This window comes from Podarcis melisellensis (genome assembly GCF_964234715.1).
Source record: "Podarcis melisellensis genome assembly, chromosome: 12".
NCBI lineage: Eukaryota > Metazoa > Chordata > Lepidosauria > Squamata > Lacertidae > Podarcis > Podarcis melisellensis.
In genome coordinates this window covers 33,186,826-33,211,327 of record NC_138544.1, presented here as the reverse complement: position 1 = coordinate 33,211,327, position 24,502 = coordinate 33,186,826, and the positions used below count along the sequence as shown (strand labels likewise).

General features: G+C 44.4%; 2 protein-coding genes and 1 long non-coding RNA gene across 5 annotated transcripts in view; 2 read left to right on the top strand and 1 right to left on the bottom strand.

The window, feature by feature from the left end:
• The window catches only part of COL1A2 (collagen type I alpha 2 chain), a 64,252-nt gene extending 57,926 nt beyond the window's left edge, over positions 1-6,326 (top strand). For both annotated transcript variants that reach the window (XM_081931209.1, XM_081931210.1), the window contains exons 45-50: positions 528-581; positions 724-831; positions 2,253-2,499; positions 3,475-3,665; positions 4,344-4,586; positions 5,875-6,326. In XM_081931209.1, the coding sequence (XP_081787335.1) occupies positions 528-581; positions 724-831; positions 2,253-2,499; positions 3,475-3,665; positions 4,344-4,586; positions 5,875-6,021 (990 nt within the window). In that variant the 3' untranslated portion in view covers positions 6,022-6,326. The remainder of the gene's footprint in view (positions 1-527; positions 582-723; positions 832-2,252; positions 2,500-3,474; positions 3,666-4,343; positions 4,587-5,874) is intronic.
• Positions 6,327-7,460: 1,134 nt separating this feature from the next.
• Positions 7,461-18,747, bottom strand: LOC309381017. Its single transcript, XR_014173262.1, has 2 exons — positions 17,395-18,747; positions 7,461-8,673 (listed from the first exon to the last, which is right to left on the bottom strand). It is a non-coding gene; the product is annotated as an uncharacterized lncRNA (long non-coding RNA).
• Positions 18,748-19,519: 772 nt separating this feature from the next.
• Positions 19,520-24,502, top strand: part of CASD1 (CAS1 domain containing 1) — a 30,710-nt gene continuing 25,727 nt past the window's right edge. Inside the window, exon 1 of one of the 2 annotated variants that reach the window (XM_081931235.1) lies at positions 19,520-20,072. In XM_081931235.1, the coding sequence (XP_081787361.1) occupies positions 19,940-20,072 (133 nt within the window). In that variant the 5' untranslated portion in view covers positions 19,520-19,939. Of the gene's footprint in view, positions 20,073-20,255; positions 20,277-24,502 lie in introns of those variants that run through there. The other variant, XM_081931236.1, reaches the window with a different exon arrangement.

The window sequence follows — 24,502 nt, the reverse complement described above, 5'->3', positions numbered from 1 at the left end:
AGAGTCGTCGGCATTTCCTTTCCATTAGGCCAGCAATTAATGTTCAGAAGCAGAGATGTTGTGTATGACTGAAGCCCATCTAGAAATCCTGCCCCAGTGCCTAGATACATGGGGGCAGGCGGTGGTTATTCAGTGAGGGGGGCGAGAGACCATATATGCTCAATGGCATGTTTGTCGTCATTATCACTTCCTGTTTCTCAGGGATGGGACTGGACACCCTGTTATAAGGACAGCGAACCAGTCGTCCTTCAGATGTCCTCAGCCTCCAACTTCCATCACCCCTGACCACTACCTGGACTGGCTGGGACTGATGAGAGTTGAGGTTCAATAACATCTGGAGGTTTCCTTACCTTCTGCACCCCTGTCCTATTTGTTTAAAAGAAAAACAGATTTTGAGAATCAAAATAAGCCCTCTATTATATTCCCTCCCCACCATGAATTTGCCATTTGCGCAAGGATGAATATTCTGCATGGAAGTCAATACAGGGGTACGTCATGTTTTTAAAAAACCTCTCTCCTTTCAACAGGGTCATCATGGAGACCAAGGTGCACCTGGTGCTACTGGCCCTGCTGGCCCAAGGGTATGTGAACACACTCCCTTTGTGTGGGGTATTGAACAGTCTTCTTCTTGTTGTTTTTTGAAAAAAGTGATTATATATTTCTACATTTCATTGCTTTGGTGGTGTACTAATCTGTGGGTGTTTCTTTGCTTGCTTCCTTCAGGGCCCTGCAGGTCCTTCTGGTCCTCCTGGCAAAGATGGCCGCAACGGTCTTCCTGGGCCTGTTGGACCTGCTGGTGTGCGTGGCTCTCAGGGTAGCCAAGGACCTTCTGTAAGTATGAAACTGGATGCTGAGGGTATGGGGCTGAAACCATCCATTTTAACACAAGCGGCACCTGGCTTTCCGTGTTTGCTCAGAAGGAAGTCCCACCGCATTCAGTAGGGATAACTCCCAGGTATGCATGTATAGCAGGAGTAGCCAATGTGGGGCCCTCCGGATAATGTTGGACTACAGCTTGCTCCCCCCCCCCCGATTACTGCCACATGGGCTGAGGCTGATGCGAGCTGGAGTCCCACATCACCAGAATAGCAACCCCCGGGACACAGGATTACAGGCTTGAGTTGCAACCTTATGCAGTTTTCCTGGGAGGAAGCCCCAAAGAATGCAGTGAAACTTACATCTGACCAAACTTGCATAGGACAGTCCTTCTATATTCTATTTCATAAAATGTATATGCCACTATTGTTTAAAAAAACAAACCTGCAAAGCAAAACCTCCAAGCAAATGTGTTATTAGTGCATTTAGTTTGAGAAACTTGTATTGGGTTTTTATTTTTAATTTATTGGGGTTTTTTGTTTTGTTACCATGCTATTCGTTTTTATTATTATTGCAAACTGCCCTGTGATCCTCGGATAAAAATTTAACCAATAATAAAAAAGGAAATATTATTTTCTTAAGTTCTTCAATTCCAGATGAGAGTGAGCCCCACTGAACACAGTGGGACTTGCTCCTGAGTAAACAGACGTAAGATTGCCCTGTGAATGTTTGAAATAAAATGGCTCCCCTTTTATTTGACTTTCTAGCCCTAATTGGGCATTATACAGTTACCAGACATGTGAGGAAGAGCAGGGGTGAGCATGGCATCTCCACTCCCTCTGTCATGTCACTTGGCCAATTCCTGCCACCCTTCACATATTAGAGGGCAAATGTCTGCAGCAGGGAACCCTGTTTAAACCCTGATGTCCTCACATAGGCCCCTTGCACAAGTTAGAACCCTGATCAGAATTTTAGTTATGATTTTTGTTTGGGGGGGGAAGCAGCAGCAAAGCTCTTCTCCACTATGTGCTGCATTCCCAGTTAAAATTGCCCCCCTCGTGCCTGTTATTAAATTTTCAAAATGCAACGTAAGTAGAAGAAGCTCAATTAATGTGGAGCATTGTTTGGCCATCGTCTGGTTTCATATTACATTTAACCTTACTCTTGCAAGACAGTGGTCATGTTGAACCAGGCAAAGAGTCCACGCTCTCTGCTTAGTGAGTCCTTCATTAAGGCTACATGTTTGGTGTCCAGCACCCACTGCCTCATCACTAGGGTTAATGAACATGGGCCACTTCTGTAATAGGCCCCAGAGGAACCATTTGATGCACCTTGCACTGTGTTTAGGCTCTTCGTGGGGAGCAGGGGTTGGGCTTTCTGCACAATCAAGTGAATTTGATTTCAACAAAGGCATGCTCATTTCTGAACCTTTTTAGGGTCCACCAGGCCCACCTGGCCACCCTGGCCCACCTGGTCCCAATGGTGGTGGATACGAAATTGGCTATGATGCAGAATACTACCGGGCAGATCAGCCATCTCTTAGACCCAAGGACTATGAAGTTGATGCCACCCTGAAAACATTGAACAACCAAATCGAGACCCTCCTGACCCCAGAAGGCTCCAGGAAGAACCCAGCCCGCACCTGCCGTGACCTAAGACTCAGCCACCCAGAATGGACCAGTGGTATGTTAGTGCTAGATGCTTGACCCAGTGGCTTGCTGACCATGTAATGCACTCGTGGGTGGGTGGCCAATGGAAATCTGTGTGTGCCATTTGTCCATGCAGCTGCCATTCTTCCTTTTGTCTGGGGAAACCTTTTGGTAGTAGCAGGGAGAGGCAGGTGGGCAAACTACTAGACCAGGAACAGCCAAGTTTGTGCCCTCCAGATGTTGATGGACAACAATTCCCATCATCCCTAGCTATTTACTGTGCTGGCTGAGGCTGATGGGAGTTGTAGGCTGACAGCATCTACAGAGCATCGTGTTGGTTACCCCTGCATTAAACTGTCTTTGTTGCTCTCACATAACTCTATCAGCTGTGTTGGGGTAAGAACAGATGGAGGATCAAATTTTTCCATCCACATAATAAAATCTCTACTTGTAGACTGCAGGAATTGTATTTATCAACACAGCAGCCCCCCCAATAAGCCCATATCAGGGGTTATGGCTTTTTTATTTAAAACTATTGGATCTCCCCCTCCTTTCTGTTCCAACCCCACACCTAATTTCTCTCCACTTTTAGCCATTCACATCAACAAGTTAATAAATGGTACAACTAGATTTAAACAATAACTATTAGTTCCATGTAAGTGATTTTTAAAAAGGGGGATTTGAGGTTTCTGTATTGTCCGTACAGTGGTACCTTGCAAGACGAAATTTATTCGTTCTGCGAGTTTTTTCGTCTTGCAAATTTTTCGTCTTGCGAAGCATGGATTCCCATAGGAATGCATTGAACGTTTTCGTCTTGCGAAGCAAGCCCATAGAGAAATTCGTCTTGCGAAGCAACTCAAAAAATGAAAAACTCTTTCGTCTTGCGAGTTTTTCGTCTTACAAGGCATTCGTCTTGTGAGGTACCACTGTACTTGTACTGTTCCTATGGCTGCATCAGTGTGAGTATTTAACATGAAGATGGGCTTACTGTTGCTTTTTAAAACGATAGGCTTCTACTGGATCGATCCTAACCAAGGCTGCACCATGGATGCCATTAGAGTTTATTGTGACTTCTCCACTGGTGAGACTTGCATCCATGCCAATCCAGAAAGCTTCCCAGCTAAGAACTGGTACAGCAGCAAGAACACTGCTGAAAAGAAACACGTTTGGTTTGGAGAAATGATGAATGGCGGTACTCAGGTGAGTTTCCATACTGTATCCATTATGATAAATGTGTTCTCTAAGGCCAAAAACATTCTAGTAAGGAAGGCAAAAACCTCGCTGATTATTTTTTAATCCACACAACAGATACATTAACCCTGTTCATAAGAAGGGCTCCCCGGCTGGATCAGACCAGCAAACCATCTATCCCCACATTTTGCTTCCAACAGAGGGTGCATTTTGATCCAGGGAGTTTGTGACCCTCCAGACCCACTGGACTCCAATCCTTCATTGTCCCCAGCCATAGCAATTATCTGGAGATTATGGAAGTTTCAGTCCAATGACATCTGGAGTTGCACAGGTTTCCCGCCCCAAGTCTACCACCTCTGAATCTCAAACTTCCATTTAGCATCATGAATTATCGCCATGGATAGGGATTGAGTGGGGTGAGGAAACAAACTCCTTGCTGCTGCTGCTGCTGCTGCTGCTGCTGCTGCTGCTGCTGCTCCTTTTTTGGCCAGTGATGCTTTGCCTGGAGCTTCCCAGTGGCCTTGGACAAAACTTAAGTTCTGACGATTTCTTCTCAAATGCTGGTGGTACTTCGCCCCACCCCCCAATTTCCTTGCCCTTCAGAGGCCAAGGTGTTGACTTATGTGCAAAATGTATTTCATAATATGCGTGTGATCTTTTACTGAAGCTATCCCCTTCCGTTTTTAGTTTGAGTACAATGAGGAAGGTGTAACCACCAAGGACATGGCCACCCAACTTGCCTTCATGCGACTACTGGCTAACCATGCTTCCCAGAACATCACTTACCACTGCAAGAACAGCATCGCTTACATGGATGCAGAAACAGGCAGCCTGAAGAGCGCTCTGTTAGTGCAGGGATCCAACGATGTCGAACTCCGAGCTGAAGGCAACGGCAGGTTCATGTACAATGTTCTTGAAGACGGCTGCTCTGTAAGTACCAGTTTCTTCCTGCTTATCACTATCTTTGAGGGTTACTGCCGTCCTACAGAGCCAGGTCACTTAATGTACTTGTTAGAATAGGGAGTCATTAAGGGTTATTTTGTTTATCCAAGGTAAGTCTTCAGCTTTTCCAAGCACCTGTGAAAGGCACTACTAAAATCTCTCCCTATTGTAACACCAAGGGACAAGGGTGGTGCTGTGGGTTAAGCCCTCAGAGCCTAGGGCTTGCCTATCAGAAGGTCGGCGGTTTGAATCCCCACAACGGGGTGAGCTCCCGTTGCTCAGTCCCTGCTCCTGCCAACCTAGCACTTCGAAAGCACATCCAAGTGCAAGTAAATAAATAGGTACCGCTCCAGTGGGAAGGTAAACGGCGTTTCCATGCGCTGCTCTGGTTCACCAGAAGCTGCTTAGTCATGCTGGCCACATGACCCGGAAAAACTGTCTGTGGACAAATGCCGCTTCCCTCGGCCTGTAAAGCAAGATGAGCTCCGCAAGCCATGTCAACCCTGACGGTGGGCCATGCTGGCTGTGCCATTGGCTAGTGACAGAGGAGTCAAATATCTGGAGTGCCACAAGGTCCATGCAGACTGCCATTGGTGCTTCACACCCTACCTGTGTATTCACAGTAGTCAGAGACATAATTTATAAGAAAAGCTTGACTCAGAGCTTACATATTATCAGTTACATGGGCCTTGGAAAATTAGCACTCCTGGAGAGCAAAAACTATAAATTAGTTGACCTGTGGAATCATTCTGTTTAACTGGTACAGTGCTACCCATCTCATCCCTCCCCTGCCTTTTCTACAATAAAACCCCCATTAGATGAAGGCCCAGACTGTAGTGCTTGCTGCACACACAGAGGCAATTTTTCACAAAATGCGAACAAGAAATATGTCTTTTGCAAATCTCTGAACACAAGGTGGGCACTCATAGAAAAGCTGAAAGTGCCTGTTTGGAGTGCATCTTTCCTGTACAAAATGCTGTTACTAAAGCACCAGTGTACAGGCATCAGATTGAAAAGGAAATGTCATGAGAGTATGAGTGGTGTTAGTTCAAGAATTGGGCAGTGGTGCTGCAAAGGAGAAGGGGAAATAGAAGCGATGGGGATGGAGATAGGAGGCCTCTGGCATGTTAGCTGATGTGAAATGTGCCAGATGGTTGGACTGGTGGGTGTTTGTAGCAGGGGAGTGAATTAGAACTCCTATTGATACCTGGTAAACAGTGATCAATCGGTGCCTGAATAACTGTTCTGACTACTATTTGCTATTGCTATCTTGCAGAGAAAGACGAACAAATGGGGCTCAACAATTATTGAATACAGAACAAACAAGCCATCTCGCTTGCCCATCCTTGACATTGCACCTTTGGACATTGGTGGCCCTGATCAAGAATTCAGTATCGACATTGGCCCAGTCTGTTTCAAATGAATGAACTAAAACTAACTTAAAACAAAACCAAAAAAAAAAAGTATTCTCTCTTTGCCATTTCTTCTTTTATACTGAAAGCTGACTCCTTCCATTTCTTCAGTTCATCTACTAGCTTAAAATCTGGGCGAAAGAGGAGAAGGATTTGTTGGAACGTTGTGCAATGCAATTTAATACAGCCCCAAAAAGGAATCAGAAGGTGTTTTTTTTTCCAAGATTTTGTCACCTTGTTGTGGAAAATGTCAGCCTTTGTGTAAAAAAACAAAACCAAAAAAACAAAAACCAAATAAAAAAATCCTGAAAGTCTGCACCACTTGTGGCCTTTGACTATCTTCCACAGAGGAAGTTTAAAACCACAACTTCCAAAGGTTTGAACTACCTCATACACTTCTAAGCCAAGTGTGATCCACATTCTTATACATACGATCTGAGGTGCTTTTGGTCCCGTGCGTAAGTGAAAGGTGCTGATTCAGTCTTACAGAATATATAACCAATACTTGAACTTTAATGGTGCTAGAGTCATTTGGATAAGAAAAGAAAAGAAAAAACACACCACTTTTCTGTATTAAGTTGTATTGTTTCTTTGGAATCTGTCTCGGAATAAAGTCAGACTATCCCATCTCACCCCCCAGACTAAGCATGTGGATCATTTCTCTCCCACCCCATCCTCATTCTCTTCTCCCACATCAGGTGTCCGTTCTTTTAAATCTCATTTTCATCCTCTACAATGGGCAGAAAAGGAATCATCATTTCTCAAAAACAAATTGTACCTATTTTGTATATGTGAGATGTTTAAATAAATTGTGAAAAAAATTGAAATAAAGCATGTCCACTGTTCCAAAAGAAACCACTGAATGAGTAAAGTTCCTTGCTTAAATGCCTCAAGAGATATTTTCACATCTAATGTTTCCTTTCCAACTCGTGATTCTTCCCTATTAAAATGTAGAAAGTTAGCAAGATTCAGATGTGCTTCTGATGTGTTTTGACTACACCCAACCCCCTGTGTTTTGATTTTTCTGGTTCATCTGACGGTTGAATATGCTAAAGACTACTAACTTCATTACAATGAATAGGCCACTGCTTGCTATATACTAAACACCAATTAATACCCTTTCCAACAAACTATGCATAATAAGCCAGTGTCTGTCTTGTTTTTATATATCTTTGATATGCTCCAATTCTGTAAAACAAAGCATTTCCCAATCAAGTACGTCAATCTATTTTAGAAAGAGACACAATAAAATTTCCACTCCAGAGTTCATAACCAGTCAGACCTCAAATTCTACTCGCAATTGTATCAACATTCCCTCTTTTTACCAGGTGTATTCTCTACTTTTGTTTTCCATACAAACAAATCCATAAAGGCCACGCAACCCTCAAAGAAGCCACAGTCCTCATCACGCAACGTGACACAAATTAAGTGCACTACAAAGCACATACCATTGATTTCAAAGGTATTTATTTCCAACAAGAAAAGTTTAACAAAGTTGTTTCGGCTCTGGGCAGGCTGCATTTGGAGTACAGAGCCCAGTTTCGGATGCCACATTTTAAGGATGATGATTGATCAGGAAGCCAACTTTGAAAAAGCTGGGTATGTTTATTCTTGAGAAGGGAAGGTTAGCTGTCTTCAAAGATCGAAGAACTGCCATACAGTTAGAGCAGGCTTGTTTCCTGTTCCTCCAGAAGGCAGGACGAGAACCAAGGTATGGAAATGGAAGGCAATTAGATTTCAGCAAAGGATCAGAAGCATCCTTGTGGTAACAGCTGTTTAGCCATGGATCAGGCTGTCTTGGGAGGTGGGGGCTGCCCTTCACTAGAGGTATTGAAGTAAAGGTTGTTTGCTGTCTATCAGGGATGCTATAATCGCATCCTATATTGTAGATGCTGCATCTCATGGGGGTTGACTAAGGACCTTCCATCTCCATGAGCCTGTGATCTAAGAGCAAATCTACACATTCAGGAAAAGCCAGTGGTACACTCATCTACTGAAGCACCATAGGAAATAAACAGATGTTTGCTCCTAATGTCAAAAGCGCTTTGCTCTTGGAAAGCTAGCAATGAAGGTTTTCTAACCTCCCCAACATGCTAATTTTCTATATGCAGGTAGGGTTTTTGTTTTGTTGTTGTTGTTAGCTAAGAAGCACACAGACATGAAACAGTCCAAAAGGGCTGATCACCTGCTTTTTCTGACCACAACAATGGATTCACTTAGTGATATGAATGGGATTGTTTCAGAGTACAGTGGATTTATGCTATTGTTTTTTTATCAGTCCCATCATCTCATGATGAGGTTTAACTGGAAGATCATCTTGTGAATGTGTCCCCCAATATGTTTCGGGGTGTTGCATTACTTCTCACTCTGCAAGCCAAATTCTAGGATTACCAGATGATGGTGAATTCTGCTGGATCTGTTTGTAAGTTCATCCTCCATTTGGCTTTCATGTAAATTTAATTACAGGAAAGACAAATCCACCCAAAGTCATTTTAGAAATTCATTGCAATCTTCATTCTTCTGACTTTGCTTTCCTGGATCTTTATAAAGAGACCATGTGCCTGATGCTATTCATAGGCCCAGTAAATTCTGCTACAAGGGCACAGTTGCTGAGCAATTTTTAAGAATTCAGTGGTGCCTGACTTCAAGAAGATATTACTGAACTACCGGAAAAATAATTTCATTCATTTAGTAAAAATCTGTTCAGCAAGATAATTTTTTTGTCTAGTTCTTTAAAAGCACAAGATGATCACAGTACTGAGAGGTGCCATCATTTGACTAAAATCAGGCAACAACAATAGCTTTTATTGTTTATATGGTACCCATCTGACTGGGCTGTCCCAGCCACTCTGGGCAGCTCCCAACAAAATGTTAAAAACACAATAAAACATCAACCATTAAAAACTTCCTTGAACAGGCCTACCTGCAGATGTCTTCAAAAAGTTGTTTATCTGTTTGATATCTGGTGTAAAAGGACTGATACAAAAAGCATCCCACCCCAGCAAGTTTTTGCATCTGGTCCTTGCTGAATATTATATTATAAATATTAAATATTACATTTGTAGCCCACATTTCCTCCAGGAGATCTAGGTGCCATACATGGGTCTTCTTCCTCCTTGTCCCGTTTTATCCTCACAACAGCTCTGAGAAGTAGGTTAGGTGATGTACTGGGCCGAGGTCACCCAATGAGCATCAGGGCTGAGGGGAGATTTGAATCCTGGTCTCCCAGAACTTACCTTGACATTCTAACCACTGCACCACACTGGCTCTAGATTATTATTTATTATTATTAAGAAGAAGAAATGCATAGTAGAATACAGATTATCATAAAATACAGATTCTCAACAGAGGCGGCATAAAAAGTAAGGGAAGAGAAAATCAGCAGCGGATTCTCTAAAATACGAAGAATAGTGTACAAATGAAGAATCTTCTCTCTACCCAAAGTACCATAGATTCCGGCGTATCAGGCGTCTGGGCGTTTTAGAGCTATAGCGTTTGAGTGCCGCCAGGGGCAGAGCACACCCCCCTCCGCTGCCTCTTCCGTCGTCGCAGCAGCAGCAGCCCGAGGTGAGGCGTTTGGTGGGCGGGCAGGCAGGCAGGTGGGCGGGCGAGCGCCACGCTCAGAAGGACTTTCCGCATCCCCTTCTGTAGGGAGGGAGGGAGAGCGACGGCAGAAGGGGCGCCTGTGATGGCCTGGGAATCGGATTCAGAGGCTGAACCTGAGGAATCCCAGCCTGCACAGGAGTCCCCACCTCCAGGGCTGGCTGAGCAGGGGCTCTGAAGGGTCCTCACCTGTGCTGGATCCTCAGGAACAGACACCAGCTGAATCCGCTCTGGCTTCGGAGGTGATCGAGGATCCATTGCCTGCAGGTGCACCTCTCTCAGCCCTGTCAGGGGAAGGTGAGGTTGCCAGTAACCCTCCAGCCTCTCCGGAGCTGCAGAGGCTCAGGGCAGAGAGGTGGAGGGAACTAAGTTCTCGCAGGAGGAGTGCTCGCCTTCAGGCCAGGGGAGGCGAGAGTCCTCTGAGGCCCTATGCCTCAGAGGAGATAAAGGCCAGCCAGCCCAGTCCCAGGTTGCGGAAGCAACATTGTTGGTAACCGATTCCTGCCGGCACCCTGACCTGCTCTCCTGCCAGAGTTCCTGACCACGCCCGACTCCTCGCTTTGGACCTCGCTTCGCCCCTGACGGACAGCCTCCATGCCCTCGACCTAGGACCGGACGTAGACCACGCTGCACAGTAAACCCCCCCCCCCGGATCAGCACAGCGCCTCTGCTCACCAGCTCCCTCTCTTCCTTCCCAACGCGTATACCTGGCGTATAAGACGACCCCCGACTTTGGGGGTGACTTTCCAGGGATAAAAAGTCGTCTTGTACATACGGTAACTATTAATCCAGCCACCCACAGTAAATGACAGACCCTCCCAGCTCTCACCCGGGAGCTTTCCTTTCCCAGCCTCTCACCCTGGGGGATCTTCAGTTTCCTGCCTCTCACGAGGGTGCATCCACCATCTATCTGTCACTTTCATCGCCCCTAATAGCATCCCAGAAGAGGGGACACCTCTACCCCCTGAGGTGAGTCCCATGGGCATTGGCCCATCACTGCCTGCGGCACACCTGTCCATATCTGAGGATATCTCTGAGGCAGATAGGGATCCCTGTCCCAATCTGGAGCAGTTCTCTGTACACACAAGCAGACCGATCTAGAGCAAAGTTATCCACAATGGAACATGGTTTTTAAAGGCCACTTCATAAAGAAAAATGAGGTGCCTTTCTGGACGCATCCTTTATTAATGGAAAATGCAGCATAGCCTATCACCTGAAGGATTGGAAAAGACAAAGTGTGCTCAAAATATTTTTGCGTTGATTGAAAGTTCACAGTGCTAGTTTAAAATCGCTGCACTTTCTTGGGCAAGTGTCTCCCATTCTGAAAAATTCAAAAGCCACTTGCAGCCATCGAAGGGTAGCAGTTTTGTGTCATTAATTAAAATAGAAGCCATCATCCACTGAATAGGTGCCTATCATAAAACTAGTTAAAGGCACAGAAGCCCAGCAAGGGATGGGGAGACAATGGGGGGGCAGCAACTGAGAGAATCCCTACCACCTAGCAATTCTGTACAAATATCAGTTAATTTTAACACTTACACCCTATCCTCAAAAAACTATGTTTAATTTAATTGCTTTGTTCCAATATGTGGGAATTATTTTTTCTTTGAACTCAAATTATTAATTACAAAGAAAGAAACCAAAGTTTATCAGCACTTGTCTAGGCAGAAATAAGGCCAACTTCAGTGGGGTTCTCTCCCAGCTAGGGGTGTGGGAGAGATTTTATTCAGTTTGCATTTAAAGCTGAATTGATCAAATTTGCACTTTCTGAAACAAAATGAGAACCAAAGCAGAACCTTTCGAAATTTGCAGTTATCCATAATTTGCGATGAAGTTATCCAAGCAATGTTTGCGAAAAAACAAATGCATATATTTGGGGGAAATGAGCTTAAAAATGAATACATTTGTGAAAACAACACGCAGAAATTAATTATGAGAAATTGCTTGCAAAAAGTGTATGTGAGTCAAAACGTGCACATGAAACTGCTGAAGAATTTTCATGAGGTTTTTGGGGGAGGGGTTGCAAACTGTTTCAGAAATGTGGAGAACCGAATTTAAAATGGGAAACTGAGAGAGCTGAAATTGACAGATTCTCCCACCCCTCCCGCCAGCTAAGTGCTTATAGGATTGCAGCCTAAATCAGTCTTGTTTTCAGTGCAACGGCTATAGACTGCCACCTGTTGTCTTGCAAAGGAAGTGTTGGAATACATGGGATCTGTCTTTTTGGCACCATCAGCTATTACAGGACTTGAAGGGGGTACACTCCAGGGAGTGAGACAGGGAGCTCAGAGGGCCATCCTCCTCTCTGTTGTCACAACTACCCATTCTTAAACTTCTTTAGACCACTTAAAGTTGCGATACTGTAATTTACACTAGGGTGCTGCTAGTTCCACTGAACCCTGTGGGATTGCATGGCAAGCTTCTTCAGTCACATTTTTCTCTCAGCAATACAATTTAGGTAATACCACATCCTAGTTTTCAGCAACAACAAGCATGCAAAAGATAAATTCAGCTCTAGGTGCCACACTCTCCCTGATTTTTATGAAAATGTTTACCAAATGCAGACTGGGCATTCAAATCTTTGAAAACTTTTCCGTGGCTGTCCTAATGTAGCAGGTTAAAATCTTCCAATTTTTTTAAAAAATAAATCCTTCTCTTGTCCAAGGGGTGGCAGCCTTAACACACATGTTGGATTAGAGAGCAGGATTCTTTAATCCACGGACATGCTGAGGTATGCACAAGTTATTCTATTTATTTATTGTAGGTGTCATCAAGTAAACGTTAGTTGTAATAATGTATTTTGGCAGCATCCTAGACATTCTTATACGTTTTGGAAAATATTAGAGAGAGGCATGTCTTCCAGCAAGCATATGTAACCTCTGGCTTGGCTCTACCGGGTTTAGCTGAAATAAAACTTGCAAATATTTGAATGGGGGGGGATTCAGAAGAGTCACAGTTTTATTGAACAATAACACATAGATCAAAAAGGATAAGTAATATATTTAAAACAAGAACAATGCACCCAATAGCCCCCAAGAAAATATATACAGTGGTACCTCGGTTTACATACGCTTCAGGTTACATACGCTTCAGGTTACAGACTCCGCTCACCCAGAAATATTACCTTGGATTAAGAACTTTGCTTCAGGACGAGAACAGAAACCGTGCAGTGGCGGTGCAGTGGCAGCAGGAGGCCCCATTAGCTAAAGTGGTGCTTCAGGTTAAGTACAGTTTCAGGTTAAGAACAGACCTCCAGAACAAATTAAGTACTTAACCCGAGGTACCACTGTAATTCTTGCTTACAAACTTTGTAGCTAGCCAGTCCAAAGCTTCATGCAGCTCACTGAGGGCACTTCAGAGCTACTTCTATGTAGATAGGATTTATCTCAAAGCTGCTGGGAAAACAGCAGCAGCAGCAGGCAAACATATAAGTTGCAGCTTGAAGGATATAATCTTGCAATATGCAAATAAAACTAAATCTACTATATAAACACTGCCTTGAGGCACATGCTGCAGACATGGTATCTTCTTTCCGGTCATAAATTATTACTCATGTTAAGCTTTGTTTTGGAGAAATCCTTGACAGTTTTGGATGTACACACACTCTTAAGATTATATTTGGGGGGTGGGCCTAAGAGACGGACAACAAACATGGATTCTGTGAGCATTTATACTTGCTTAAGAGACTAGAAGGCTAGAAGGACAGGCACACACACACCCCTTGTCCATGGTCTGATGATCTGACTGTCCTTTCCATTCTGAATGCATAGTTTGTAATCATCATACCTATTCAGACATATGGACTGCATGCTGTGTATTAATCTGTATGTCTACATTAAGTTTCCCTTTCTTTCTGTTATATTTTCAAATAAGCATTTTTTAAAAAACCAAATAGTACTGTAGAGAGAGAAAATGATCCCACAACCACTTGCTGGTTAAATATGCCAATACATTCCATTTAGTTTTCTTTTACAAGACGATAACCACAGACTCCTCCCTGCCCTGTGCTCTTGTCTTCATACTGTAGTCTTCACTGGGGGACTCCTGACCACTTGTCAGGAATAAACTTAACCAGGCTGCTTTCAGATTGGCACCTGACACTTACCTTTCACCCCCTTTCAGTGCTTTGCTGATGATGCAATTGGAATGTACCGTCAACATCAAGGAGGGCATTTCCCCTTTTAAAAATCTGGAACATGCTGCAGTACGGGAGTTTCCTTGGCACTGACTTTTGACATCTTTTTGGCATCAGGTGTAGATGTTTTCATTCTCCTATAAATTTCAGGGAACACACTGGTTGTATCTGCAGCTATTTTAACTAGGAGTTTGGTGATCATCTTGTGTTTTGCAAGGGAGACGGTATTTTAGTGTTCTATCCATGATGAGATGATCATGTGCTATTTTTAGTTTGCCAGTATTGATTTTAATTCTGAATTTTTTTAATTGTGCTGTAGGAATTTTTCTACTGCGTGAGTCACTTGTGATACCTTAAAAAAAAGTGATAATAATAATCCATTGGCACCAATGGGGTTTCCTGATTTGGCTCTGATTTTGACCCTTCTCCTTGTCCTACCCACTCCCAGATTACTGCTGAACAGACAAATGGCTTTTGTGATGGTGCCAGGAAACACCCCTGTCATTTTTGCTACTTGCCTTTCCCACTGTTCTTCCCGACCATAGTAAATATAAAATCAAAAAATGAGAACACCTAGCAAAATGACCCATGTGTGCTCTGCTGTGAGTCAACAGGTGTGGTACTGAAGATACCCCAGATATATGGCTCCTCCAAATGACCTGTTTGTTTAGCATTCATCCCAATATGCTTGCACAAAAATTACACAGAGGTTAGGTGGATTGTGAGTGAACTGACCAGACCAGTTACATCATGCTGGGTTTTTTAAGGATGTTTTAGCTATGGTCAGTATATTTTAAAATGTACTGCAGCATTGGTGCTGTTTCATTGGTTTGAAAACCACTTTGGAGCTACAGTTGGGGTAAAAAGTTGTATATAAATACCACAACTATGCATTGCCCAGAAGCAACTGTAATTTGTTTGTGGCAGAAGCAGGCTTTCAATGCACTTGGTTGGGCAGATAGGAAGATACTTCTTCACACATGATTTAACTTACAGAATTCAGGAATCACAAGAGAGCAGTGATGGCCACTAAATAGCTTTCTTAAAATACAGTGGTACCTCGGGTTACATACACTTCAGGTTACATACGCTTCAGGTTACAGACTCCGTTAACCCAGAAAGAGTACCTCGGATTAAGAACTTTGCTTCAGGATAACAGAAATCGTGTGGTGGCAGCGAGAGGCCCCATTAGCTAAAGTGGTGCTTCAGGTTAAGAACAGTTACAGGTTAAGAACAGACCTTCAGAACGAATTAAGTTCTTAACCTGAGGTACCACTGTACTTGGGGAAAATGAAAGGCCTGCTGAAGGCTATTAGCCATGCTAGCTAATAGGTGGAATGTCGGTGTGTTGTAGTGATTAGAGTGTCATACTAGGCCCTGAAAGACCAGGATTCAAATCCCCACTCCACTATGAAATTCACTGGGTGACCAGTCAGTGTGTCTCTGTCCAATCTACCTCATAGAATTATTAAGGGGATTAAACGAGGATGGGGAGAGAACCGTGTATGCCACCTTGAGCTCTTTGGAGAAAAAGGTGGCAAATAAAGGCAATAAGTAAGCAAGTAAATAAATGATAATTGAATGATGTCTCTGTGTTCAGGGGCAATTCAGCTGATGCATGGCAAGGGAAAGCTGTTGCCTCAAAGCCAAGCTTGTAGCTTTCCCAAAGGTGCTTGGTTCCTTGTTGTTTAAAAAAGAAACACAGTTCTGAAGAACATGGACCCCTTTTACATGGTAGACCTCAGTTTAGTGGTAGAGCATGCAAAATAACTCCATGCAAACCCTGGCCTCTCCAAACAGGGTTGGAAGTCTCCATGCCTTGCCCCAAAAGTGGAATGTTCAAGGTGCCCTGTAATAATTGATGTTAGCACAGCCTAATTATGATGTTTCAAAAGTTGGGTGAATTAGTGACTGTGTTTGAAGGCAAAACACAGCACACCTTCCACATTAGTAATACATTGAGGCCTTGACCCAGTAAGACAGACAAGGTCAAAAGGGTGTGATGTGGGCCAAGAGTTTTCGTACAACCTATCTGCCTCCTCAGAAGAAACTAATGAAAACCAGTTGAACCTAACTGGAGAAGCAGTGACTTCAGGTGCCCCCATTAGAGAGCTGCCGTGCCAGTTATTTCCAAACTGGATTAAATGTGAGTGATTTCATCAGAAAATGCTTTTCAAACGGTTCACAAAAAGGCTTGCAAGAGCCTGTCCACTTCAGCAAACATTCTCATTGTATGGTTTACATCACTTGTTGAAGACACACCTCTTTACCCTGGCTTTTAACATTTACAATTAATATGATTCTGTTGGCAGTACATTCTTTGGTTTGTTTTACATTGTTTTATTGTATGTTAAGGTTAAATTTTGCAACCTTCCCTGAGACATTATGGGGAAGGGTGGATTAAAAGTCTCTTACAGTATATAAATAAAATAATGTCATCACTATGGATGTGGAAGAAATTAAAATCAGTTCACATTTAAAGGCAAACTTACTTAAATTGCACTTTCCAAACCAACATGGGGATCAAAATGCAACAGTTCTTTCAACTTTGCACTTCTCTGAATTTTGCAATACAGTTCTCCAACCAAGTAATGTGTGCAAAAATGCATTGTATTAAGGAAAAATGCTTTGTAGAAATGTGTATACAAAATAGCTCTGCCTGATTCCACCAGTTCAATGTAATGGCAGCTGGGAAGAAATTGCCCTGCCTGTTCTCATTTCCAGTCTTGCATGGCAGGAACTCTATGCCTGAACACATATGTGGAGCCACTTCTTTTTCTCTTTTTTCAAGCCCCAGCTCAAAATCATTTCTTTAAAGCCTCTATCTTGGGACCCCTGCTAGACTGGCGTTCTGTTATGGCTGCATTCTGCAACATGTTCTTGCCACAATAATTGTGAATGAGTGGTGGATTTTTTTTAGTGCTTCTTCCCTGATGTTAACATTATTGCTGTCTGGGCAAACTATTTTGCAACAGAAATAAACCAGAGCATTTGTGGTATTCAAATTTAGAAGAAAGCCACAGGATTAACACTGACTGGAAATGAAGCAATGTGGCTACCCTCCTGGAGCTGTTGCAAGGACAAGTATTACTGAAAGCAGGATCACATATGACCACTCTGAGGGCATCAAGAGCACAAAGCATCATGAACGCACAATAAAAAGGACAACTGGAGGTACATTCATTTTACACAGCCTGATCTCATTTTTGTTTAATCAGAGGTGAAAGAAGTCAGGCTTCCTCCTGAATAAGAATGCCTTGTTTTACAGCCTTAGCCCTCTTCACCCACAACTGAAACAAAGTCTAAGACTGCAATCTTACACACCAGGGAAATACATACCCCTCACTCCAGCATTTTTCCCTCCCTTCTAACATATCACCCATTTTATTAGTTATTACGAAAATAAAGGAAAAAATAGACATAGTGCTGTGTTGAACAAAAAATTGTAAACTTCTGTGACCTGGTTTGTCCTCCCTGATGAAGACACAAATCATCCCCTACCAAAGGGTGTAGCAATAATAACCACAGTATGCTGATGCATGCATATATAATTCTACCCCTTCCCCTTTAAGGTGTTGCTTTCCTATTGAAACCTGCAATCTAAAAAAGCTACATGCAGACCAGAACTGCCAGCTTCAGATCTCACCTATATGGCTTGTCCAAAGTATCCACATTCAATGAGAGTATAGTGCTCAGCAGAACTATAGTCTAGATATGCCATGCCTGAGTCGTCCATCAGCACATCAAGGCAACCAGTTTTCAGCTTTCTCCAGCAATCATAAATCAGCCATTCCTTTGTTTTAGCAAATACTAAGAGAACAAAAATTCCCATGGTTCTTTGTTTGTGTTGTTAAAAGAATTCAAAAGTCACATCAATAAACATTACATCCACAATTCTTACACTGTAAACATTTTTACATGGGATTCGTTAAGGCAGATGAAGCAAAAACAATGGACAAAGGAAGTTCTCATGTCAGCAGAGTATTTTTGAGAGCTATGAATTCTAGCTAAAAACAGCCTCCACAACATCTAGGGAATTATTCCCCTGGGAACCTTTCAGCAAATACGGGAAATAAATTCAAATAATGTGTTGTGCTAATGTTTACATTTGTTAGTAGAGCATCGTCAAGGATTAAAGGACGGCTGCTATTCAGCAACCAAATGCAATGAAACCAGCAAGGCTTTTGCAAGTCTGTCCTACCTCATTAACCTTTTAGTTATTTGTGTGCCAATAAGCAAATAGAGATGATACAGTCAACTCTGTGCACTTAAATTCCAAAATGACTCCTGAGTAAGCAGTCAGGGGATCGAGACTGAGATCAAGTGAGAGCTCCTCTTATTGATCAGTAATTGGCAAAGGAGCATGAAGGAGAGAGTAGAAATAAATGGACATTTTTTTCTAGTGGAGGGTTGTAGAAAGTGGACCTCTGCTTCTTAATTTGTTCATAAATGATCTAGAGGTAGGGGTTAGCAATGAGGTAGCAAAGTTTGCTGATGATACCAAATTGTTTAGGATGGTTCAAACAAAAGGAGACTGTGAGGAGCTCCAATAGGATCTCTCCAAACTGATTTCATGTATAGGCTAATAGTGTCTGAACTGATGGCAAGAGGCTTTTAAGGCACAGTGCATAGCTCAGCAAAGATGTCAACCCAGTGGGCAGCAGCCGTGAAGAAGGCAAATCCCAAGTTAAGGATAATTAGCCCAGGGATGGAAGATAAAACTGCCAGTACCATAATGCCATTATGCAAAGGTATGGGGAGGTATCCTGTGTACAGGCTGTAGTCACCTCACCTCAAAAAAAGATATTGCAACAGAGCTGGGGAAGGTTTGGAAAACAATCAAGTGTCTGGAGCAGCTCCCCTATGACAATAGGATTACAACATTTGGGGCTTTTTAGTTTAGAAAAAAGGAAAGAGATATATTTGAGCTGCATCAATTATGCATGGTGTGGAGCAAATGAATACAAGGAAGATATGCGGGTAGGTGGCAATTTCTGTTCCTAGCAGAATAAAAAATACCAAGTGGTCAGTGTCCAGTGGTTCAGGAAATGTAACTAAGCACACAGGGTTGCCATAGATTCTTTCGACAGGTGAGTGGGGCTAAAACTGAGGCGGACCTTCAAAAGATGATGCAGCAATGACTATGGCAGAGAACTAAAGAAAAATGACATGTAGGGCAGGGTCACTAAAAGGAAATACTGTACTGTAACCACGCCAGAGTTCGAGTAAAGTCGCGGCACTGCCTCACCCCTCTGAAAGCACTCGGGGATTTGCAACCCTAAGTAAGATGTGCTGACGGACAGCGGCCAACTTGGGTGACTTTTAAAGTCCAGTTCCTGGAGGGTGGGCCGGGCTGCCAAGGCTGGTTAGTCAACGTGGCTCTCGTTGCCTCCGGCACTACCTGTCCCGGGGCGGGGGGCAAGCGGGAAAGGGCTATCCTGCCCTGCCCCTGGCTTCCCACCTCTGCCTGGGCCTGCCCCACAGAGTGACGGTGCCCGAAGAGACTTTGATCCCCACCCACGGGAGCGGCGTCCCCTTATTTTTGCCAAGCCAGCAGAGCAGGTTAGGCAGGTGGAGGAGGAAGCGGCTGCTGCCCCCACGTCGGATGCGAACACCCGAGTCAAACCGGCTGAGGGAAAGAAGTTCGCTTCTTTCGCCAAGTTTCGCTTTCTCCCCTCTCCCCGCCGCCCTTGTTCGCGTGAGAGAGAGGCGCGAGGGCTCGCCCGCTCCCCTCCATGGCTGCGGCAGAGGAGGGGCCAGGCGCCGGGGCGCCGCCGCGAGGGGCGGTAGCGGACCAGCCGCCGCCGCCGCCGCAGCAGCGTGAGGGGGGCGCGGATGGCCGTTGGGGGCAACGGCAGCAGCTGCAGCCGCCGCTTCAGGGACCGGACGGGAAAGCGGGCGCTCCCCTGGCTGCTGAGGTGAAGCGGCGGCGCCCGGACGAGGAGGAAGGGGAGGGGGCCGCGCTTCTGCCGCCGCCGCCGCTGCTCTTGAGCGAAGCGGAGGACGAGGACGCCGACGACCCGCCCGCCTCCGCGGGGCTCTCCTCGCTGGGCTTCTCTCCCCTGCGCTGGTGGCGGCGGCAGAAGCGGCGGCTCTTCCTCTCCCCTCCGCCGTCCCCGCTGGGGACCCAGCGCAGCTGCCCGTGCGCCGCCGCCCGCTCCTTCGCGCACTGTTGTCATGGAGGAGCCAAGATGGCGGCCCTGGCCTACACCTTGGGCAAGCGCGAGATCAACCACTACTTCAGCGTGAGGAGCGCCAAGGCGCTGGCGCTGGGCGCCGTCCTGCTGCTCGCCGCCTGCCACGCCGCCTCGCGCCGGTACCGAGGTGAGGAAGGGGCGGCGGGGAGGGGCGAGATGAGATAGGGAGCGGAGAAGTTGGCCGTGGTTGTTGGGGATCCGCTGGGAGCAGAAATGGGGTCCCTCGCTTCCTCCTCCTCCACCACCACAGTTCAGGGGGAGCCGCCTCCTTGGAAGGGGCTTCCTTTGGCATCGGGCGAAAGCCGCCACTTCAGGTGTCTCTGGGAGGCAGGTACGTCTCTCCCTCCTCCCCCCATTTCCTCCAAGCCGTTGCAAAGCAAGCGCTTAGCTGGCCGAGGAAGGGTGACTGACACCTGCCAAACTTCGCCCCGGCGCGAGCATCCTTTCTCGCCACGCCGCCACGCCACATCCGCCTGCCTTGGCAGCTCCAGCTTGCGTTTGCAGACAGACAAGAAAACCGCAGCAAGCGCCTTAAGGGCAGAGGAGAAGCCGGTCCGTGCGGATTTCTGCAGGAAGCAGCTGTCCAAATTAAACAACCCAGGCTTGTTTGACTTTGGGCGCAACATTTTTTACTTTGTTTATTAAATGTGTGTGCTGCCCTTCATCCGAAGATCACAGGGCGGTCCGCGACATAAAAATGCAAAATGAAGACAGACAATGCCATTATAACCAGGGACAGGCTATTGGTCTGGCTGGCCGGGTGTTGCAAACTCTGACTGGCAGTAGCTCTCTAAGGTCTCAAGCAGATGTCCCTTTTCCCATCACCTGCTCTCTGCTTCTGGAGATGCCAGGACTTGAGTCTGGAGCTTTCTGCCAGGCAGAACATGTGCTCTCTCACTGAGCTGCGATCTCTCCCTTCAGAAGGGCTGGCTGCATTTTTCTTTTCTTTTTTAAAAAGAAATTATTACCCACGCAGGAAGTTGTAGCGGTTTCGGGGTTGCTGTTTAACTAAATTCTTAGCCTGAGGTCTGTGCTAGCTAATTAGGAGTGTGCCGTATAAACAAAGAAAATGTGTGGGAGTGAGGAGTGTAAATCATGCAAACTGGCAGCTTTGCAAGAAGCTGCTGACATGTAGGGTAGGAGAAGGTGGTGTGCTTGAGATACGTTGAAAGAGTGTGGCTTCGAGATCCTAAATTAAAAGATTAAGACCTCTCCCTGCTATGACTCCCTTCTTTTTTGTCCTGCCCTCATTTGACACTGGAAATAGAAATGTATATGCTTGCTTTCAAGAACAGCAGTGGTGACAGAGGTGACACCAGACAAAGCAGGGCTCCCTATAGAAGTGTTTGGGGAAGCAATTCTTCCCATGTCCTCTCCAGCATCTGAATTGAGTCTCCAATACACCTTTATTTTGTTTACTACAAAGGAAATATGTTAGTTGAGTAGTGACTTGACCAAGGCCACCCAGTGAGCTTCTAACATTTGAGTGGGGTATTTGAATCAGGATTACTAACATCCAGAAACTAAACTCAAGCTGAAAGCCTACCCACTGCCCTAAAAAGCTTTCAGATGTTTTTGTTCAGAGTGACTGGAAGTAAGAGTATTTTGAATTCCTCAAGCCTTTTGCGTGAGTGGGTGGTCATCACTTCACTCACTGTATGGTGTCATGTGGTTTGTGGGGATTGGTGCATCATAGGTTTATATTATTATTCAGTTTATTTATATACCATTTTTTGGCCCAAAGGTCTCCTCAAACAGTAAACATCATACTAAAATAAAATCTACAGTAGAGTAAAATGGCATAAATCAATAAGACGGCAAAATCTTAACACATAAGGGCCAAAGAAAAGCCTTCCAAGCTGGAGGATTAAGAGTGCTCTTACAATACCCAAACATTGAAATAAAGTTCCATATAGAAGCACTTGCGGCTGCATAATTTTAAATAATTCTTCCTTATATGGGGTCCTTGTAGCTTCCCACAAGTTGTTTTGCTCTTCAGCACGAAGTCGAGTACTCTATACTGGGAATTCTCCCAGGGTCTGTGAGAGGGAAATACTACTCTCTAGGATTGCTGAAGATCATTGATGTGGGTGTTATAGGTGACAACAAGTGAAATTTGCCACTTGTAAGTCTCACCTGTACAGCATTATTTCTGGGTACCAGTTTGGCCTTGTGGGTCTGATTTTCATTTTATCAGTTACCTTTAACACCGGAAACTACATTTTCTGAAAATAAAAATTAATTTCTTGGTAATCTAAAAAATCTATTTAGCCTCACATTTTTTTTCCTTGTGAGACAATTAATTAACTTTCGATTTAAGAAAAATCCTTTATCTCCAGAGTACCTTGATATAAAGCATCATTTGAAAACATAAACTGACAAGAGCTGGGATAGCTCAGTCAGCAGAGTGCGAGGCTCTTAATCTTGGGGTTATGGGTTCAAGCCCCAAACTAGGCACAAGATTCCTGCATTGCAGGGGGTTGGACTAGATGGCCTCATGGTCCCCTCCAACTCTACAGTTCTCTGATTCTATGCTTCTATAAACTATTCTGAAAGTGCAACCTTTTGCAACTTTATCACAAAGGGATAAGGAAGCTTGTTATTGTTGCCATCTATCTGTCTCAAGAGACAATGGAAGAGTGTGCCATTGGGGGTAAAGTTACACCATTGGGGAGTTAACAGCTCCTGTTGTAGCTGTAGAGACCAGTACAGGAGAAACATGTTTTATTGCAGCTGGGGCAGATGAGGACGTTTGTTTTCGCTGGTGCAGATGCACTATGGTGTTTTTTCTCTCCCTGCTTCTCCCAGCGGTCATTCCTGATCTGGTCATTTTTTTTGGATACACAACCTGTCTGTCTGTCTCCAGGTACTGCAGTTGTTTGCAGGGCATTCCCACATGGCAGGGTTAATATTGTCAGCCTTCATGTCACGTTTGCAAACAACTTTATAACACAGAGTTGGTTTGTCAACAGGCCTGCTGCCTGATGCCAGCTCCCTGTGGAGCACATCCTTGGGGATCCTGCCATCTTCCATCCTATGTACATTACCAAGCCAGTATAGACATTACTGAGACAGAACTTGGAAGAGCACGTATTCGTTTGAGGCTCTGTCCTGCCATGTGGTAGACCTTCATCTTGGTATTGGTTGTTAGCATCACATTCTCCCATACCCTTTTGGAGAGGTGCACCATTGCTGTGGCTGCCTTACCAATACGCTTGTCCAGCATCAGTGGAAAGGTTGCAGGTTATGGTGGAGCCCAGGTAGACAAAATCGTCTTAAGACCTGAAGCGTGTGATCACCAGTGCTGATGCATGGAGTGCTGGCAATGTCCTGACCCAAGATGTTGGTCTTTGTAAGGCTGAAGGTGAGGCCACACTCCACTTAGGCAAAACAGTTTATGAGTCTCTGTAGAGCTTCCTCTGAGTGCACTGTCAAGGGTCCATCATCTGCAAACAACATCCAGACACCAATTCTTTTTCCAGTAGAAGCCCTATGTATTTTATTGAGGTTCATTCTGTTGCAAGACTGAGAATCAGATTGATAACCAGATAAAAAGTGCCGTTTGAAAACTCGCAGCAGCTGCAGAAGTATACTTCTGAGTGAGTGATACTTCCTTGTGTGAGTATGCAGAATTCGTAGAATGTAGAGTCCCAGATATTTTTTTTCTGATGAGAAGTAGCTCCAGAAGAAGTCCTAGCCTCTTAATTTTGATAAGCTCCCTAAAGTTTTTATTTCTATTTTAATTTAAGATAAATTGGTAATTTAGAATATACCTGTAGTTGTTTGCTCTAGGAATACTAGCACATTATGCACTGAAATTTAAGGAATGATAACATTATTCAATGGCCACATGACATGCATCTTGAAGGACACTTCAAGGAATTATGCTTTGTATCTGGGTAATTAAAAAATATTTAGTTTAAATTAGTACTGCAAAAAGAATGATAAGATATGCAGTGTTCTTGTAGTCCTCTCATAGGCTTCAGTTGGCCACTGGAAAGAGGACGTTGGACTAGATCAGCCTTTGGTCTAATCCAGCAGTGCTCTTCTTACATTATTACTTTTTTTACACAACTCTATTTTCTTTCTGAACACTATAAACTGAAACTACACAATTTAAGAATTTGAGGTAATATGAACAACGAGGGAGAGATGGGAGTACTTGGAGGAAGGTGTAAATGTCTGTAATTCTAAAAACCAAATATAGCCTTGTGTAAGCAGAAGCTGTCTTCTTCAGTGTTGGAGGATGTTTCACATAGGTAGAGCAGATGCTGTTCATGTGATCCCATATTCTTCTGGACCAGAATCTAGCAGGCCATCTTTTGGCCCTTGCTGTGCAAGTCGGGTCATAATCAAGCCTCTTTACTAGATAACAGCTGTTACCTAAGTTAATCCTGCACCAGACGTATTCTCTTACCCACACTATTAATTTTCAGTTTGGTTAGAAGCTCGCCAAGTGCAGGGAAAACAACAAAATTGTTGTGAGTAATTGTGTTTCACACAGTTGCTAGGCAAATGTCCTTTGTTAATTTTGTATAGATAGCTTTTCTTCAAACC